Below are 20,025 nucleotides of genomic sequence, written 5' to 3'. Positions count from 1 at the left end.
ACAAATTTTCAAATATTATTTGACCATAATATAGTAAACACAATAATTTTATGGAATCTTTCAAAGATTTTGTTAGTAGACACTACAATAATTGTGGATTCAGAATATTTACAAATAGAAAATTTGTAGTATTCTATAAATACAATTATTAATATTTGAAATTATCATTCTAAAATTTAAAATCAATAAAATTAAAATTTTAATTTCAACTATGAAAAGTTGGTAGCATCCTTTCATTTATCAGCTTCGAGTTTCGATGTAACCCTCCTCGATTAGTAAGGCACTGAATTATTTTACACATTATTGCTGGAAATCAACTTGAAAATACTGTTGGCTATAAAAGAAATCCCAATCTCAATTTCACAAAATGGATATCGAAAAATATATAATATGCAAAAAAACAATTCTACACTTTGTTGCATGTGTAACGTGACAGAAAGATCGATATAAATTATGGTAAGACTACAAATTCGAGTACTGGGAATTATAAAAATCATGTCAGAAGCATTGTTCCATAAGATGAGCCTTATAATACTCTATATAAATTCAAATTTAATCAGACGAAATAAAAAGGAAGTGACAAATAATGTTTATTTTTTCTGCTCATACTTCAAAACAACATCAAAACATTATTCTAAATACTCGAAAATTAATCTATAGTATAAAATATAACATGTAATGTACAATAATCTTAAAACTTAGTAGCTCGATTAATTAGCTACGTGAATTTTCAACTGGTTGATGAGGATTTCGAACTTACAGTGACAGATTTGGAGTATTATTTCTTTCACCGCATGAAATCCATGAATTTGAGCCAAGGCAATGAAATTTTTGTAGCAGTAGCTTTATCAGCTTGCTTTGCACAGCTTGAAGAAGAAGAAGAAGACGATGTTTCGGCACCGGCGCCGTCGGAATTTGACGTTTTTGGGCATAGAAAGAAGTTTCTAGAACCTAATCCGATCAGTTTCTCCTCCCTGTCTAAACCTGGAACGAAAAAAATATCAGTTCGGCGTGAAAATCAACGGTTCAGATTCAGCGATGAAATGTTCAATCGAACAGTTCTTACTTTCTAAACTGAACTGCGAGTAATGAAGATCGTAATCGGCGGGATTGACGGATGTAAGAACCGGCCGCCTTCCTTCTTTCGAGTATTGCCGGAGAGCGGCAGCGATGAGATCCTGAACCGTCGATTCAAGCGAAATCAGAACATGTACAGGACCTATACTTCTCTGAATCGTAACATTCAACAGCAACTTCGTTAGCTTCAACTTGTCCTTCACTTCCGGCCAGTTACCGGTTCCGGCTGAAATTCTACCTGCGGAGAGCAAATCCGGTACTGTTCTCGGCCTTCGCAGCAACTCCGACGTACTGCTCTCCGAACTCTGTACGTGAAACGACATTGATTTCTCCGATAACTTTCCCTTCCGATTCTTCTCCTCACTACCTCCTCTCCGGTGATTTCTCGGAGAAGGCATTTACGCTATATATAAGTATAGATTTTAACGTTTACCTGAGGCGACGGTAGCGGAAGAATCTAGGTACAGAGAGGTGGCTCTCAGTTTTCCGGTGACCGGCAGTGAACATAACCAGAATGGCAGAAGCGTAATTCAGATGAACTAGAGGGGCTAATTTACGATTGAAGAAAATGGTGTTCCCGCTTACTCCTATTTATACGGGGGATGAAGAAGATAAGGTTCACTGCGATTGGTTGAAATTCCTGTTAAATAAGAACAAAATAATTTTTTTAATGTAAAAGTTTGTAATTATAAATATTATTTTTTTTTCGTTTTTTTTTTAAACATTTGATTTAAAATAAGTTAAATTTATGATTGAAAGGAAGATTATTCAAAAATTGTTGTCTGAAATACTTTCTCACCATTTATACGACTACAAATTATTTCATTTAATAATAAAAGTAAAATTTTAAAGTTAATTTTTTTTCCAATTATAAAAAATGTAACATTCTTTTTACATAGATTAAAAATAAAAATGTGGCGTGTATAAAGGAAACTATTATTTGTGGACTATGAGGAGTACTTATTTGGTAATGTTGCATAAAATTTGAAAAAGTTTTGATACAACAATAATATACAAGTTTAGTGAAATTTTACAAGTGAGAGTATATTTGTACATAATTTTAATTTTATCTTATAAAAAGTATAGAAATTATGTCCGACCCTCAGCACAAATAAAACATATCAAATAAATAAAAAAAGAAATAAATATCGTATAAAATACCTATACTAATAACAATCAACATGAAATTGAAAACAAATGAAAAGGAAACAACATATAATTTTAGTAAAAATGAAAGTCTAAGAAATAAATATTATAATAATATCATTGATAAGAAAAATTCAATATCATACAACTACCTATTAATCTTTTACTTCAATCTACGATTTTCATATTTTTATAATTCAAAATTTCAAATTACTTCCAAACACCTATCAAGATTTGAGTGGCGAGTATGGTAATGGGACCCATATTAGATGACACGTGGCAAACGGATCATTGCTTCGCGAGAGTACTTAGCGGTATGTGGTATAAAAACGTTTAAGTTATGGTGGCTTTATAGTCCAATTAAATAAGGACACGTGTACCATGATAGTGACTTCCAAACATTCCATTTTTTTTTTTTAAAACACTTCCCTTTACCATTAATGATTTTTCACAAGATAATTTATTATTTTATATATATATTTTAATAGTTAAATAATTTATAAAGTTATATTTTCTTCGTTTTAATTTATATGATATGATTTAACTTGACATAAAAGAAAAAATTACTTTTGTAATGTATGGTTTAAAATAAATTATAGAAGTTTGTGTGATTATAAATTATTTCATTTATAAAATAAATATTTGAAAGTTAAATTTTTACTAAATATGTAAATGTGTCATTCTTTTATAATTGATAAAAAGAAAAGTGAGTCATATAAATGAAAAAATGAGCGTTATTAATAAGGGTGATATAGTAAACATGTCATTTTATTTGTGCCCAGTAAAACATGAACGAATAAAAATAGATGGAGAAAGTAATGTTTTATTGATCTTCTTTTTGTGTATATCAAAGCAACTTCTTTTACTTTTAGAGATAAGACATCGACGACCTCGTAAATTGTTAGTAAATTTTATTTAGATAATTAAATTATAATTTATTGTAATTGAACACATGATAAAATATTTATATTAGATATTTTCACCTCAAATTTGAATAATATTTTTGCGTGCATTCTCAAATGTCTGGTATGTAGATAAGTTAATCGCTTAAACTATGTCACAACCTTTAATTATACACACTTGCCTCGATAAGTCATAAAACCTCACGCCTGTTCTAATTGAAGTTGATGTGTATAACTAAAAGATATGACATATTTTACATGGCTAACTTAACTATCTAATAGACACTTAAAACACGCAGATATTTTTTCCCCAAAAATCAAAGCCGAAAATGTCTAATATAAACCACTTTATCAAGTGTTTAATTAGAACAAGACGTAATTTGAGTGTATGAATGAAATTTATTAATAAATTTAAGAAATTATTTGTGTATTCTAAAAATATCATATAATATGAATAGGATATACTATGAATATAAAGAGTTTAAATTAATGAACTAATTAAGTAAGAATTATCTTAAGACAAGTTCAATGTTTTTTAATTTGTTGTTCGAACCTAGTCTCTTTCCTTCTTACCTATATAATTAAGTTACTTGCACACTAGAGAATATATATTATTATTATTAAAATAAAATATAAAATAAATCCATTAGGTTTGATGGATTCAAGTATTCAACCTTAAATATTTACCACTAGATTCATTACACTTTTAAAATTGTGGTTATTTTATTATTGGATTAAAATTTTAATAGTTTTCACATATATTTCATGTCAAAATTTAGAACTTAATTCAATATAGATTACTTGTGTTACTAGTATGATGTGATCATTTAACAATATTCAATGAATTTGTTTTCTAAAAAAGTGGATGAATTTAGGTCATAATCAAATCTTATCATGTTATGTTTCAGATAAAAGGAAGAGAAAATATTTATATATACAATTAAAAATAATGCAAAGAATTAAAACATCATTTTGCAACATTGACTATATACCTTTCTAACCTCCACAACTTTATATCCAAATTCAAATATAAATTGAATTGTGATAATAGATCGACAATTAATTTGTCTATGTCATTATCAAACTCGAGATTTTTTATTGATAATAAAAAATATCTCAAATATTTCTCAATAATTAATTTGTTTGAGTTTTTTCTATGTAATACTCAAAATCTGTTCTGAAACTCGATTGATTCAAATAACTAAAAAGTTCATTTTAAAGAACAAAATATTGTTGGGTTCGAAAGCGATTAGGGCATCATACGGAAGCTTACAATTGCATATCACTTAGTCGATAAATCAGATGACAAAACTTATCTAAAAACATGATATTATTATTGATATGACCAACTGACCTACATAATTAAAAACTAATTAAAAGCATAGAAACTGTAGAGAAAATCTCTCCATAAACAAAATTCTCTAAGCGACTATATTGTGGATTCTATTGTATTTTGCTATGAGAATAAGGATCTTCAATTTATAAATCTCCAACATTTTCCTCCAAGAAAAAAATAAACCAACTATGGAAGATAATTATATTTTCCTTTCATGCAAAGTAAAAATATTTATGGCAATATTTTATCTTTTCTTTTAGAAAAAAATAAATTTCAAATAAGATAAAAAATCAGGGGAAAATCCTAACAAATACTATCTATTAATTACAATTCTTTTTTCAGGACTCAAACTCGAGACTTGTCTTGCCTTTAAGTATGTCTAGTGTAGGTGTATTCTAGGGAGGTTTTGAGTGAAATAATAAAGGAGTTTGGTCTATGTATAACTTGTTAGGTAACAGTCCTATTTTTTATTTTTTTTTGTCTGTTTTGTATTTATTTTTTTTGGTAGAATATTCTGGAACTAAAATTTAATTGGAATGGGACATATCATGACAATCTAATTAGGCTGTTAATTTTTTAGCGGTTCGGATTTTCGACTATGTTAGTTTTGAGATTGGTCTTACATTTTGTTAAGAGCTAGTTGAATAGATTTGAGTTCAAGTGATATTTTGTGTTTGATATATTCGATATTCAGTATTTATATTAAATTTTGATTGACTTAAGATTCACGTTGGAAAGTTTAACTTTGGAGTATGAAACACTTCAATCAAAGACGATTCTATTTTCAGAATTCGAAATTGAAACTTATGATTAAAAAAAAATACTTTAACATTCCACCGCAACTTTAAATAGTCTCTATTTAAGTTGTCACACTTAGAACAATCAGTTCAAAACTTCCAATTTTGCTTCAAATTGTTCCAAAATTTGCAATTCTTAGCCCACCATGAATTAATTGTTCAGTGGCTCTAAAAATGTGTGAAAAAACAAGCCAAAAAGCTCAAGTAACCCAAAAAATGTCATTGAATTGACTATTATTAGGTGGACTTAAATAGAAAGACAAGTCAAAAACTTTTATCTTAATTAATGTTGAGTGCCCAAATATATTGAAAAAATACACATACTTAATTACAGATAATTATCTAACTTTCAGATTATTGCATTATAGTTATAAAATTATTATTTTAGTAACAAAAAAGAAAAGAATAATATTTCAATTATGCTTATATATATATACTCCCTCCGTCCCATTTTATATGTCATCCCTTTCTATACATAGTTGGACCACAATATTTACCATTTTATAAAATTTATGCATAAATTATCATATTTTGCCTATTATACCCTTGATAGAATAGTTAATTAATCTTGTCATTTATTAATAAAGTTGACTTAAGAAAACATTAAATAAGGGTAGAAGGGTAAAATTATATCATTTCTTAATGCAAGTGTAAAGTAAAAAGGTGACATATAAAATGAGACGGAGGGAGTATACTATAAAAAAGACAAGATATGTCAGAAAGTGCTAAATTCAATTCCCAATTTTTTTAAAAATATTCCCTCCGTCCATTTTTAATTGTCATGTTGCGATGTACAAAAGTCAATTTGACTTATTGTTAAAGTTAAATTAGATTACGTTAATTCAATATTTTAAACAAAAATTTTAGATATTCAAAAACTATATGAAAAGTACTATAAATTTATTTATCGATTTCGTAAAAGAAAATAATCCTATAAAATTTATTTATCAATTTTCGAGGTGAGTGTGTGTGGGGGGTGGGGGGCGATATTCACTTGTCCATTAATTTGATTTCTTAATTATTTTTAAAATTTAGGATTATGAGAAATATAATTACAGGAAATGTCGACCATTTGGTGCAATTATTGGAAGGAAATAGTGAAGTGGTCCCTCAAATTGATATTTTTTTGTCATTTAGGTACCGTAAAATGTTGTGAATTGTCACTTTATGTCTCTTATTTTGGGAAAATATCATGTGTCCATTTGTAATGGTAGATAAATTGTTGGTTAGCATATTTCTATATGGTTGGCCTTGATCATCTTAACCTGAGCACATTATTCTCATTTTGATTTCTATTATTGACCTTTTGTCTTTTGGCATGCAATTTTTTTTTAAAAAAGAAAGATTTATTCGTATACGATGTTTATACAAAATTAAATAATATGAATTCTAAAGTTAATGTAAAAATATATTGAATCTATCTGAAAAAGTTTTACTCGGAAAATAGAAAAGGCAAATAAGTTATTTATTATAAGATGTTGAATATTTTAATGGAATGATGTCTTTTGAAAAAAAGATACAGATTCAATCTAAATTGGACAATATTACATCATGTTAAGAGTATCATTGAGTCCGTTAATTCCATCAATTACTTAGAGCTATTGATCTGGTGTAACGATTGTGGAAATAACATGGGATGGTGTAGAGCCATGCTTATTTTCATTGTCTATCTTTGAGCCTGATTACTATTTTTACCCGTAGCTTGAAGATGTATAAATAAAAAAGAAGTATGTGGGCTTGCCGTTCATAAATACTCGAATAATCTTGAGCGACACATAATTAACATCCAAATTAGCATATGAATGGGAATAAGTCATGCAAATTAGTTTAACGGGGAAATTGTTGGATGCATATGAACAAAGTCTCACGTAAAAATTAAAATGTTAGAAAAGGAAAAAAGGGTACATAATCTCTTTTCTGTACATTAGAAAAGAGAACAATTATTTATTATTTACTATTTCTTCTAATGATGTGATTAATGTATAATTGAAGTTTGAAAATATTGACATCCAGAAGACAAATCATGTTAATTTACCTCATCACACTTGCATGTTGGAGAAGGAACTATTTCTTATATTTTTTAAAAAAGGAATAGAAGGAATTAATAATGTCAAAGTTAAATGCATTTGCCTAGGAATTTTTTATTTTTTTTATTTTTTGTTGTCAATTTTTTTTTAGTGGTCCAAAATGAAATTCATCATGGGACATAATATGTCATAATATGCCAAATTTATGAGGAAAATGAAGGGAGAGACTCCCTTGTCACCACTTGTGTGATGTTTATCTTTTAGCTAAGAAGAAAAAATAAATCTAATATTTGCTCATATGTTGTTCAACCTTACGTATAAAATATTAGATTATCGTTTAATGTTTATAATAATTTATATAATTTTAGTTAATGGTCGAATTTTTCTCATTAAAAATTGGGATAACTTTCACATATAGCAAACACAAAATTCATATTTGTATGATATAGCAAACTTTGCATAATTGCGCTCCATAGCAAACATAAATATGTATATTTCGCTATGGTATACATATACAAAAAGATCAATTGTATAAAGTGAGAGAGGCGAGTGAGCGAGCCAGATCTGGGAGAGTGGCGAGTGAGATCTGGGAGAGTGGCGAGTGAGATCTGGGAGAGGGGAGAGAGGAAAACGAAAATATATGTATATATACAATTTTCATGCATTTTATACATTTGCGTTTTTGTATAAAGTGAGAGAGGGAAGTGAGAGAGCGAGATCTGGGAGAGTGGTGAGTGAGATCTAGGAGAGGGGAGAGAGGGGAACGAAAAAATATGTACATATACAATTTTCTCTCGCTTTATACTAACACAAACACATTTTATACAATTTGCGGTTTTTGTATAAAGTAAGAGAGGCAAGTGAGAGAGCGAGATCTGGGAGAGGGGAGAGAGGGGAACGAAAATATATGTATTTATACAATTTTCTCTCTCTTTATACAAACACAAACACACTTTATACACTTGCGTTTGTATAAAAAACGAGAGAGGCGAGGGAGAGAACGAGAGTGGCGAGCGAGATTCACCAGGAGAGAGGTTAAATAGCAATAGTTTGCTATGGGGTACAATTAAATCAAACTATATTTATAGCATTTAATTTGAATTAATAGTTTGCTATTATATACAATTTTCCTTTAAAAATTTCAGATCATTGTCTAAAAAGTCCAAAAGTTGCGAGAGAGCAGAGAAAAAAGTCATTTACTAAATAACTATCATATTACAAAGGGACATTCGACAAAATCTTTTATTTTATTTATCATCTTTCAAGATCTAAAGACAAATTCAAAATTTGAAATTATGAATTCATATAAGATATAAGATATACACGATCTATAACTGAGAGAAATTACATCCATCTCATCATAAGCACCTATTTGGTTACTCAACTACCACATGTGATCCTCCCTTTTTTCGATGAAAAGCAATTTACCTTCAAAAGTGAAACTTATTGTCACAAAATGGAATTAATCAAACTTCAAAGCGAATACAGGTTGTGAAATAAAATAAAAAAAGGTTAACCTCCTTCAATATGTGATTTTGTAACAAACCAAAATACCTATTAAAATGTGTAAAGTTGGCCTAATGATATAAAATTTCTTTTATAGACAGTAGACAATGCATATAACTCATTACTCAAAATAATAATAATATAAGATTAAGCTCAAATTAGCCCATTAGTTGTAAGATCAACATGCAAATTGTAATTTTTAACCTTCTCATGAGACTAGGTAGGCATGAAGAAAAGTGGGTAGTGGCTCATCTATGTTTTTATCTATATATAATTGTGGTGTCCGAATCAACATGTAGACACCTCAACTAATTTCACGAAATACCGCCCATCTCCCACCAGCACAGGTACCAAATGACTCTGTGGGTAGTGGCTCATCTATTATGAAAGTTCCTTTGTTATGGACCTGAAACACAAACTCAGCTCTTTACTTCCTAAAAAGATGAATGTGCAAGCAATATGGACTGCAATGATAAGAACAACAAGTGATGATAATAATACATGTTACATATGAAAGAAAGAGTAACAATTCCATGTTACAATCACCAACCATGGTGTAAAAAATGTATCACATGGATATGCCTAGCTCGAATCAAACAATTCGCCGCTGCACTGCAAAATTGATCAAAGTTGTTCATCAATGAATGAGGAAGAGGAAGGAAAAATTAGCTTCACTACAAAGATAATGGTGTGTGTAATGATAATATGTTGAAGCAAAGCTCTTCTTGATATCCTTGGATTTGTGAAGACGATTTCTGCTTTGAGCGGTTTCTGATATGCGACTTGCTGATATACTTCTCTGGCATCTGTGCTTGACTAACAGCTCTTAATCTTCCATTTTGTGCAACAGCATAAGGGAAGCTAATTGAGCCTGGAGTCTGTTGCTCCTTCGGAAATTCTTGAACATTAGATGGAGCGTTGGACAATGGAGATGATGGTTTAGGACTCAACTTTCCCTTCCAAGCCGTAAATGTATGCTGTAGCTTAGGTGGCACCTGCAAGCCAAAAGAAAATTGTAATGAAGTTAAAAGATTTCCGAAGTACCTGGATGTTGTTTATTCTATAGTTGCAAAGCTATGTTGCTCGGACTCTCAAAATATGTCGTTTGGTGCATATCAGATCCTCCAAAAGTGGTGTACTTTGGAGGATCCGACACGGCTGCTACAGCATTTTTAGAGAGTCCTTACATAAGACGAATATTGTCTGATATCCCTTAAAGCCTATCTTTTTCCAGACATCATTACTCAAGTTTCTCAAATAACTACGTTCATATTGCAGCATGTTCGATATAAACTTTTTGATAAGATAGTATTATGTATTGTGATATGGTGAGCGATGCTAATGATAATTCACTGCTGTTTATCAAAACTGCTGCTCAGATGATAAACATTTTTAGATTCATTTTAGGAAACTAATTATAACTGTAACATAATCTCTATAGACGAAGCTTCGCTATCCAAACTTTAAGTGATTTTCAAACTTACAGTGGGAACCAGGCTACAGGCAGCAAATGACAAAGAGGATGCTCCAAACGGAGCCTTTCCAGATCTGTTATCCTTCTTGTCACTTTTAGCTGAGCTTTGATTGTCAGCAGATCCAAAACTTGATGCAGTAACCTCCTCTTCGTCTTCCTCCTCCTCGTCCTCCTCCTCATCTTCCTTCTTTTCCGCCCAAGTTTTCTCTAGTTCATCTGTTGATTCAGAAGGTACAATATCATCTTCTTCTTGGGTTCCCATTGCAACTTTCTTTTCCTCCTCTTCTTGCATTCTTTTTAATTCATCATCCATGTCTTCCAACGCTTCCTTTAGAGACAATTCTGCTTCTGCAAATTCCAACTCTTTTTTCAACAGCTCTATCTTCATCTCACCGGCTTTCTTCTTCTCTTCGGTCCATTTCTGAAGTTTGTCAAACATTGGTTTGCATGCATTTTCCACTGAGTTAACAAACCGCTTCCACACACTATCTGATTTGACAGTCCCACCTCGTCCATAAAACTCGTCAAATCCTAGGGGAAGGAATTCAGCTTTATCAGGATCGACATCTTCACCCTCTTTTACAGGAGGTTGCCAAAACAATCGTACGCCATGTTCATCATCTTCCACATAGTTGATAACCCTTCCAGTCGGAGTGTGCAGGATGACAGGATCTTCAGTATAGACGAGTTTAGAAGGATCTTCAGGATCAGGCTCAGGTTCCTTGTTAAGTAAAATAAACTCCGGCTTTTCATCTAATAAAGGGGAATAAAAGGTAAGTCAAATTAAAGGGCTTCAGAAGAGAGAATAGTTATCAGGTCGTTTTAAACAATTGAACAGAAAAATAAGTGCTGAGAAGTACTAACTGCAGGTATATCTACTTTATGGTACTCAGTATCCATAGCAGTGGGCGAATTAAGTTGGTTGAAAAGAAAAATCAAACTTGAAATGATGTATAGTAGTAATCATTTATTTTTAATTCGAATTGTTGGAAGTGAAAACTTATTATTTAAGGCAAGTGTCAAGTGTTTTAGGTGAACGGATATGAAGGCATAATACATAAACAGACACTCAAACTTGGCATCAGTTGGCAAGCAAGCACTCCAAATTTGAGAGTGCACAACTCAACACCTCAACCTGGTCTCAACAGGCAACTAAACACTCCAACTCGTCCCCACTGTGTCTCCTGGACACCAAATGCTGACGTGACGCATAAATTTCGGGGATGTCTAGATGATCATTTTGTAAGTTTGGAGTGTTCAATTGACACAGTGGAGACAAGTTGAAGGGTCAAGATGTGTATACTCAAAGTTGGAGGGATTTCTTGCCAGCCAAGGCTAAGTTTGAGTGTTGGTTTATGTATTATGCCTAACTAATATGAAATAGATGTAATAAGAGTCTTATGAAAGCCAGATAAACAATATAATAAATTCGGTTATCAAAAAAAATAAACAATATAATAAATTACATGTTTTGGTAGCAGACATTTGATTTTCTTAGTGAAATCATTTTTTCTGCCCAAGACAAAGGAATATAGCATCTGTTTCAAACATAGGAAACCAAACACATTCTTTTTTAGCTAAATTCTTTCCAATAGAATCCCCGTTCAAGCCTTCTCACACAGCATTTGTGCACTGTGAAGTACACATGTTTCTTGTAACATACTTAACAATAATCTGTGACACACTAATATCAAAAGGTAGAAAACCTTAAACTACTATGGCTGTTCATAGATGTTTCTCAATGATGTTGACAGCAGAAGGTTGACTATTTAGAAGCAATGAACATACATCTGCGGCAAAAGTTACCCATGACCATCCCTGATAGATGATATAGAATGACTAAAAGAATCATACCTTTGGACCACCAATGTTCAAGCTCTGCAGGCATAGGTAATCGCAAAGGAGCTTTGTAAAATGAGTTCAACCACATTTCTCTCTCTTCATCCACGTCATGTGTATATGCTTTCCAATAATCAGGAACCTGCGTATCAAGTGACTCAGTTAACTTTCCTTAAAAAACTGTTAAGTTTGGTTGTTTTTATAACAGCACAGATAATAAACAGACTGAAGTTTGATTTCAACTCACTTCATAAAACTGGTTGATGAAACCTGGTGCCATCCACACATCATCTTCTTCATATAAATATGGATGTTGAGGATCACTATAGGGGCCTCTCTCTTCTCTCACCACTACCAGGGAACAGGCAAAGTAGGTTTAGAAAAGTCATTAGCCCTTGAACCAACTCAACAAGTTCATGAACGATGATAATAGTAGGGAAGTTGATGAGAGTGTAACTAATCACGGGGGGAAGCACATAAATCAGATAAATAAGAAAACACTACATACTTCCATCAGGCTTGTTAATAAACATCCGGGCCTTAGCAGCTGCAACTTCTGCTATACCTGCATGCATCTGAAATAAATGCTGTAAATATTTCATAAGCTTCAGCTAAAAACCTAAGCGGCATATGCTTAGTCTTCAAATTACCGCTGAAATTTCTGCATCACATCCATAAGTATCTCCCGCTACATGTTCTCCAAAATAAAAACGACCCTGCACCACAATATGAGAACGTTAACTTGATCTCTATCATCGGGCCTAGATTCTCAAAGCCACTACAGATGTATGTGCATCAAAATCTTGAATTGAAACCAAAAATGATGAGTCTATGAGAGCACAGTCAGAATGTGACTCCTCCTTCCATAGCTTTGAGCTCATATTGCCATGGTCAGCTTAAAACTGTCGCTTCTATTTAATTTTAGAAGTAGTTATTGAAAAAAATTACAAGAAAAGAGTCATTTTCTGTAACTAGCTTTTGTCATAAATCTTGCTGCTAATGAGTTATTGGGAGCTTAAATTTTATGTATTTTCAATTCAATGTGAGGACTATAAGATGATTGAATTGTTAGTAGTAAAGCTTTTATGAGTTGTTTGACCTTTCCTATAATGTGAGGACTATAAGCTGATTGTATTGTTAGTGGTAAAGCTTTTATGAGTTTTTGATGTTTCCCGCACAACCAACTCCAAGGGGGTTAGGTTCTCCCAGAACATCCCTTATCAATGTATGGACGGTTATCTCTCGAGCACAGGTTATCGATGATTACGATCATTCAGAGGCATTTTTCCATTAGCTGGAGTGGGAATCGGGTTTCTAGAGTTCTTTTTCTTCATATTCAGCAACCTATACTAATAAACTGCTCAGAAGATATCCCATATACAACCTTATATAAGCCGAGAGAGAGAGAACCAAAGTTTAGCTTAAAAACTGTCTTCTTCACCAGTTCTCCCCCCCTGTTTTCTGCCTCTTTTCTTGAAAGTTCTTCTTTGATTTTTCTCGACCATTAAGAGACAAACCTAACTTCCACCAGTGGGGCAAAGGATGGACAAATTTTGCAGTAAGAACTACAGATAAGTTCATTGACTCATATCTTGTTTAAATTACAAGGTTTTCTGTTTTTAAGAGTTAAATATATTCTCCTCATGTCAAAATCATATGCCATGATTTTCCTTTAAGGCTGGAGATTATCTAGTGAGAATGAGAATCTTGTGCAATTTGTTAAAGTTTCTTATTGGATAAATGAATTTCTGATCTCAAACACGAGAATGAAGGTTTGACAGGAACTTACATAAATTGTGCGTTCATTAACTTCATATAAACCGCAACCATGCATTCTTCCATGCTTCCATTGGCCAGCATAGCGATATCGCCCCTTCTCCCTATCAGAAGAACATGATAAATAACCAAGTTTAGCATGTAAGTTTGTGTCCTTGAGTTACAATCACCAGTTATACCATTTTTATACATAGTAGAGATAACAGTAGATTAGCAAGAGAACAAGGATAGATTAATCCATCACTCAAATTAAAAGAATTCTACATGTTACAGAGTTTGACTAAGAAAACACGATAATAAAAAAGACTTTACTAGAATTAAAGGGGAAAACATCTATAGTTCAATGACAGAGATATCAAAAGTCAAGTCATGCACGAGACACAGTATCAGTTGCAACTAACATAGGCTGCGCTTCAGATAAATAACGCAAACAGATGAGATTTTCCACGCTCATCAATTCTCAGTTTGCACGTAAGACTTACGGTTTCTTGCCGAATTGCCTGATCCATTCATCATTCTCATAGAAAGGAATTTCATAACTTCCGCTTGTTAGCTCCACAGTATCTTCAATATCCTTCTCCAGCCATTCTCTGTCTTCTGGGGACATGAAGTCTCTCTTTATAATCTTGCCTTCAGCTCTCATCTTGGCTTCAAGTCTGGGAAACAATTACACTACTTAATACGAAAGCTAGAACATCAAAGCAAAAAATATCTATGGGCAACATTTTGGAGCATAAACATACTTGGATCCTGGGATGGGTTCTATGTGGGGTATCTCAACCTCAACAACTCCATGACCTTCCATGTTGTTTTGAAGCCATTCACCTTCATACCTGTGAGAAGCAAAAAGAAATATCAAATGATGTGATGCAGACATAAAGTTAAAGAAATCCTGACAAACAACGTAATATAAATTAAACACGCCAAGCAAATGGTAAAGTGACAACTAGTAAAAATAATACTGACAAACCTGACCAGCCCTTGCTCAGCAACATAAACACCTTTTCCATGTGCCAAGTCATCCCAAACAGTGCCTTCATACCTTCAAACATAAAAGGTCATCCTCTTTACTGATAACATCATCTAAAACCAAGAAGAAAAAGGAAGAAAAGCTAAACCGTGACCAAATGGTAGCAATTAATTGTCACATTAGCATTGCTTAACATTAATAAAGCATATATTTACTGAAGTTTGGAGTAGTAAGACATAAGACAACATTAATTTGACAAGAGATCCCAAGACGGGGAAGCAAAACCTAACAAAGACATTGTATTCCCAAACACAAAGTGAAACCGCGATCATGGCAATAAAATAGAACCTAGTTTACAGGATGCCAACACGAATAGGCAAACAATTCCAGATATCAGTACGGTAATGCAGGCATGTAAACATGTAGTACATATAACACCCAAAGTTGAAGGCCTAACAAAGATGCAACGAGATATATACTTTCAAAAGAATAAAGTAAAAGGACATCTTTCATGTTTCTCAATATTGCGAAGTTGGAAGGTCAAAATTACAAAACATCAACCTTAGAAAGAATATGGATGGACCAAAGTTTGGAAACGGTCCATGAGACCTACCTTGATTATCTATGAAAAAGAACATTAAAATTTTTGAGGAAGTGATATAAATGACAATAAAATGCACGCTTTGGAAAACAATGATGTAAACAAATACACCAAGTGATAAATCTAAAGTTAGAATTTACTCAAATGAATATCCTCAGCCAAAAGAATTAAAAAATAAATCTAACACTAGAGATAATCCAAGAAAAAAAATGATATTAATCTGACCATCTGATACCTAGCATCTTATGAACACATAGCCACAGATGGGATCCTCTAAAATGATGCACTCTTTGATTGTGTCAGCAAAGAATGAACAGGGCTGTAAACTTGCAGATGTGTTAATCATAATTATTGAACATGTCCAAAAATATACTCCCTCAAGTCCAAAATAAGTGAATTTCAACACTTTTTCTTTAGGTCCAAAATAAATAAACTTTACAAAGTCCATAGAGGTTATTAATTATTTTTTCTAGTTACTCCTCTCTAGTGGGGTTTTCAAATCCCTACTTTTAAGAAGAGTTTGGGTAAAGCAAAAGGGTAATATATTGTCAAAAAAACTTTGACTAGTGTAATTAATTAACTTTCTTAAGGGGTGTACAACATCCCAAAAAATCACTTATTTTGGACCGGAGGGAGTAATAATCAGAAATCACCTACTTTGATATGAGAAGTGTTCTACCAGTATAAGATACTTCTTACAAGTAGCCATCAGAAGTTGTTTTTTCTGTTTCAATCAAATTTATCATTTACTTCTTTCAATTAGACACCAAGTTATATTCCAATTGTTCATTTAGGAGTTAGGCTTCATTATGAAGACCTATTCTAGTTTAAACCATATTCCAAAGCTTCTCATCTTTAACACCCTATAAATGAGAGCTTCACCAAAAGAAAACACAACCTTTAACAAAAAGTACCCAGCTTCCCCGCTGTTATTCCAATTTCCTATTTATTCCATTACCAAACTTGGGAAATGGATGATACGTAACGACTTTTACTTAGACTCCTCTAATCCTTCCTCTTTATCCCAAGTTACATATAGCATTTGATAGAAAGTATAAGCATAACAGAGAATTTTTAACATATTAGGATTAGTACTCAGGTTTCTTTAGCTGAGGAAATAAAAATCTCCAAATTCCAACTACAAGCTCTGCTTACTATGAAAAATCTCCTCCATCTCATTCACATCCAATTTCTCTATTCAAGATTTACTTTCACCAAATTTGTGGAGTGAAATTGGAAGACGATTAACTAGACACTACATTAGAGTATGGAAATGACTAAACCTAAGCTATATAGGAACAATGTTGGTCAATGTCACTTGAAAACTATAGCACACAACCAATTTTAGCTTGGGAAAAGAACTCCTCCACATTAACACAGAGAAATACAAAGCACACAATCTACTATTCAGCTCCGCAGTGCCTATGATTATGAATAGTAACACTAGCAGCTAAAACCATATACAACAATAACAATAACATACCCAGTATAATCCCACAAATGGGGTCTGGGGAGGGTAGAATGTACACAGACCTTACCCCTAGAGACGATGTCTCCAATAGACCCTCAACTCCAGGAGCAGCTAAAGCCACATAGCCGATTATATTCATATTCAAAGTTCACCATTCTTGTAAGGGAAAAAAGCAATATTTACCTCAATTATAAAGCAAATACGAAACCCATTAAGCAAAAGGGGGAAAAAAAGAGCAAAAGACTCATGAGCTACCACCAGCAAAAATGTAGATAACCCATTTCAAGAACTCCTCCACATTAGCACAGAGAATACAAGCACACAATCCACTATTCAGCTCCAATGCCTATAATTATGAAAGTAACACTAACATCTAAAACCATATAGCCAATTATATTTATATCCAAAGTGCACCATTCTTGTAGGGAAAAAAACAATCTTTAGTAAAGCAAATACAAAACCCATTATTAAGCAAAGGCAGAAAAATCGAAAAGAAAGATCAAAAGACTCACGAGCTACCATCAGCAAAACTGTACTAACCCATTTAAAGAACTTCTCTACATTAGCACAAAGAATACAAGCACACAATCCACTATTCAGCTTCAATGCTATGATTATAAACAGTAACACTAACAGCTAAAACCATTCAGCCAACTATAGTCATATCCAAAGTTCACCATTCTTGGAGGGAAAAAAAAACAATCTTTACCTCAATTGTAAAGCAAATACAAACCAATAAAGCAAAAGCGAAACAATTGAAAAGATCACCACCAGCTACCACCAGCAAAAATGTAGCTAACCCATTTTAAGAACTCCTCTACATTAGCAGACTATCCATTATTCAGCTCCAATACCATATACAACAACAACAACATCCCCAATGCAATCCCACAAGTGTGTTTTGGGGAGGATAGAGTCTACACAAGCCTTACTACTCTCAACTCAAGGAGCAGCTAAAACCATATAACCAATCATATTCATATTCAAAGTTCACCATTCTGGTAAGGAAAAAAACAATCTTTACCTCAACTATAAAGCAAAAGGCAAAAAAAAAGAAACCACAGAGCAAAAGACTTACGTGCTACCATCCGCAAAAATGAAGCTAACCCATTTCAAGAACTCCTCAATCCTATCAAACTCTTCAATCACAGATTTGGGATTCGAAATATCATAATTATTATCCGGTATCACAGGATACGGCTTCCTATACGGTACATAAAACGGGGCAATTGGTGGGTCTCGACCCGCTTTAATTTCTTCTGCAATAATATCATCTTCTTCTTCATCAACCCAATTCGGGTCCCAACCAGGTTTCGTCATCTCAATCGGAGCATCTCCCCAAAGCTCTTTCAAATCCTCTTCCCTCCAATTTTCCGGGTCATAAGGAAAATCAAACAAGTCTTCATGATAAGTATACCCTTTTTCTTCCTCATCTAATTCCCTCTTCCTGCTTTTCGAATTGAGGATTCTCATAAAACGCTTCACATTTGCTTCTGGAGTAACATTTTCTTCATCATCTATGTCTGGTTCACCTGGACGAGTAATTGGTCGGAAACCCTCTTCGGTTTCCGACTCAGAATCGGACGACTCGTCCGATTCAGAAGGCGAAGAAGGTTCTTCTTCAATTTCTTCTGCTTCTTCTTCGTCTTCTTCATCTTCTTCTTCTTTGTCGGATTCCTCTTCTGGGTTGAGCTCATTTTCTAAACTGTTTGAGTTTACTTCTTTTGGTTCCGCCATTGGAGAATAGAGAGTAGACAGTAGCAAGACTGAAGAAGATGAAGATAAGGTGTGAGAATTTTTTTGCTTCCGATAGTTTATATATATGCAATAGATGGTTGTACCTGTAGGATTATGTATTGTACAACCAAGGCTGCAGGCCAAAATAGATGGGCTAAGCCATTTTTCTTGGACCATATTTAAAGTTTAGCCCATATATATGAAGTATCATTTTTACAAAGGCTTGAAAACACTTTTCAACATAAATTATTTTATTTCTAAATTATTGACAATCTTTTACTTAACTAATTAAACTTAAATACATTTTCGATCTGGCAACATGAGTGAAATACACCCCTAAATTCTTGTCAAGTTTAGGGGTGTTTTCAACACGTCTTTTGGCTTTTTATTAAGAGTTTCATACTTTTACTAGAGTTTGAGACCACTTGCTATGTAATGTTGCTTATCGGAAGTGTATCTAAGTTTAGTTAATCAAATAGAGGGATATTTTTAAGGCTATCAATAGTTCAGGAATGAAACTAATAATTTGCATCAAGGTCTCTCTTTTTATTAATTAGATTAGAAAATAAAAGACATATAGTTAAAATACAAAATAATAATTAAAAAGGTGTAGAGTTAAGATTTGAGAGTCTGTTTGGATTGACTTAAAAAGTAGTTTTTAAGTCAAAAAATAAAAAAAGTAAAGGGAGACCTACTTTTAATTTTTGACTTATTTTAAATCATTTTTTACATTGTCAAACACTTCATAACTTATTATACTTTAATATTTATCAAACACTTCCAATAGTTAAAAACTGACTTAAAAATATATTTGACCAACTTTTAAGTTAATCCAAACAGCCTCTTAATCTTCCTTTTTGTTGAATCTTGATTAATAAATGCAATTCATAAATTACTTGCATTTCTAATTTTTAGCATTTTGAGTGATTAAGTGTGGGGTTTTTCTATAGAATAACATATGCACATTAGCTAGTTTGGTGCTTTTATCATTGACTAATGAGTAATTTCTGAATAAGAAACATTAATGATACCAATACAGTATATATATACTGATTTAATATCAGTTAAACGAAATTATCAGCTTTAATAATATCAATACAGTATATGATACAGATTCAGTATCAATTAAGCGAAAATTATCAGCCTTAATGAATGTGGGTATGTAGTGTAATTTTTTTGAGAGAATGGGTATTTCTTGAATTACTTCGTATTATGGTATGAACATGTAATTAGTTTGAGTTTTATGACCCATTTATGTAGTTTTTCCTTTTATTTTTGCATTTTAAACGATGGCTAAACTTTGAATCCGTTCCAAAAGTAGCAAGCCCGACCCACTCAATTTTTACACAAACAAGACATTATTTTT

At 32.5% G+C, this 20,025-nt stretch overlaps 3 protein-coding genes across 3 annotated transcripts in view; 1 reads left to right on the top strand and 2 right to left on the bottom strand.

Moving 5' to 3' along the window:
• The window catches only part of LOC125843569 (uncharacterized), a 224,888-nt gene that overhangs the window by 71,970 nt on the left and 132,893 nt on the right, over positions 1-20,025 (top strand). The gene's annotated exons all lie outside the window — the stretch shown is intronic.
• Positions 567-1,673, bottom strand: LOC125843562 (uncharacterized). Its single transcript, XM_049522687.1, has 2 exons — positions 1,067-1,673; positions 567-984 (listed from the first exon to the last, which is right to left on the bottom strand). Exons 1-2 carry the CDS (start codon positions 1,473-1,475, stop codon positions 788-790), a joined length of 606 nt encoding a protein of 201 aa, XP_049378644.1. The 5' UTR covers positions 1,476-1,673; the 3' UTR covers positions 567-787.
• LOC125843546 (protein TIC 100) lies at positions 9,278-18,699 on the bottom strand. The gene is made up of 11 exons (XM_049522660.1): positions 18,001-18,699; positions 14,851-14,922; positions 14,624-14,713; positions 14,363-14,536; positions 13,894-13,984; positions 12,755-12,820; positions 12,613-12,679; positions 12,352-12,455; positions 12,120-12,246; positions 10,276-11,018; positions 9,278-9,786 (listed from the first exon to the last, which is right to left on the bottom strand). The coding sequence occupies exons 1-11, from the start codon at positions 18,657-18,659 to the stop codon at positions 9,466-9,468; spliced, it is 2,514 nt and encodes an 837-aa protein (XP_049378617.1). The 5' UTR covers positions 18,660-18,699; the 3' UTR covers positions 9,278-9,465.

Source organism: Solanum stenotomum, chromosome 11, assembly GCF_019186545.1.
Source record: "Solanum stenotomum isolate F172 chromosome 11, ASM1918654v1, whole genome shotgun sequence".
Taxonomy (NCBI): Eukaryota; Viridiplantae; Streptophyta; class Magnoliopsida; order Solanales; family Solanaceae; genus Solanum; species Solanum stenotomum.
The sequence above is the reverse complement of the archived record's forward strand: the minus strand, read 5'-3'. Positions and strand labels throughout refer to the sequence as shown.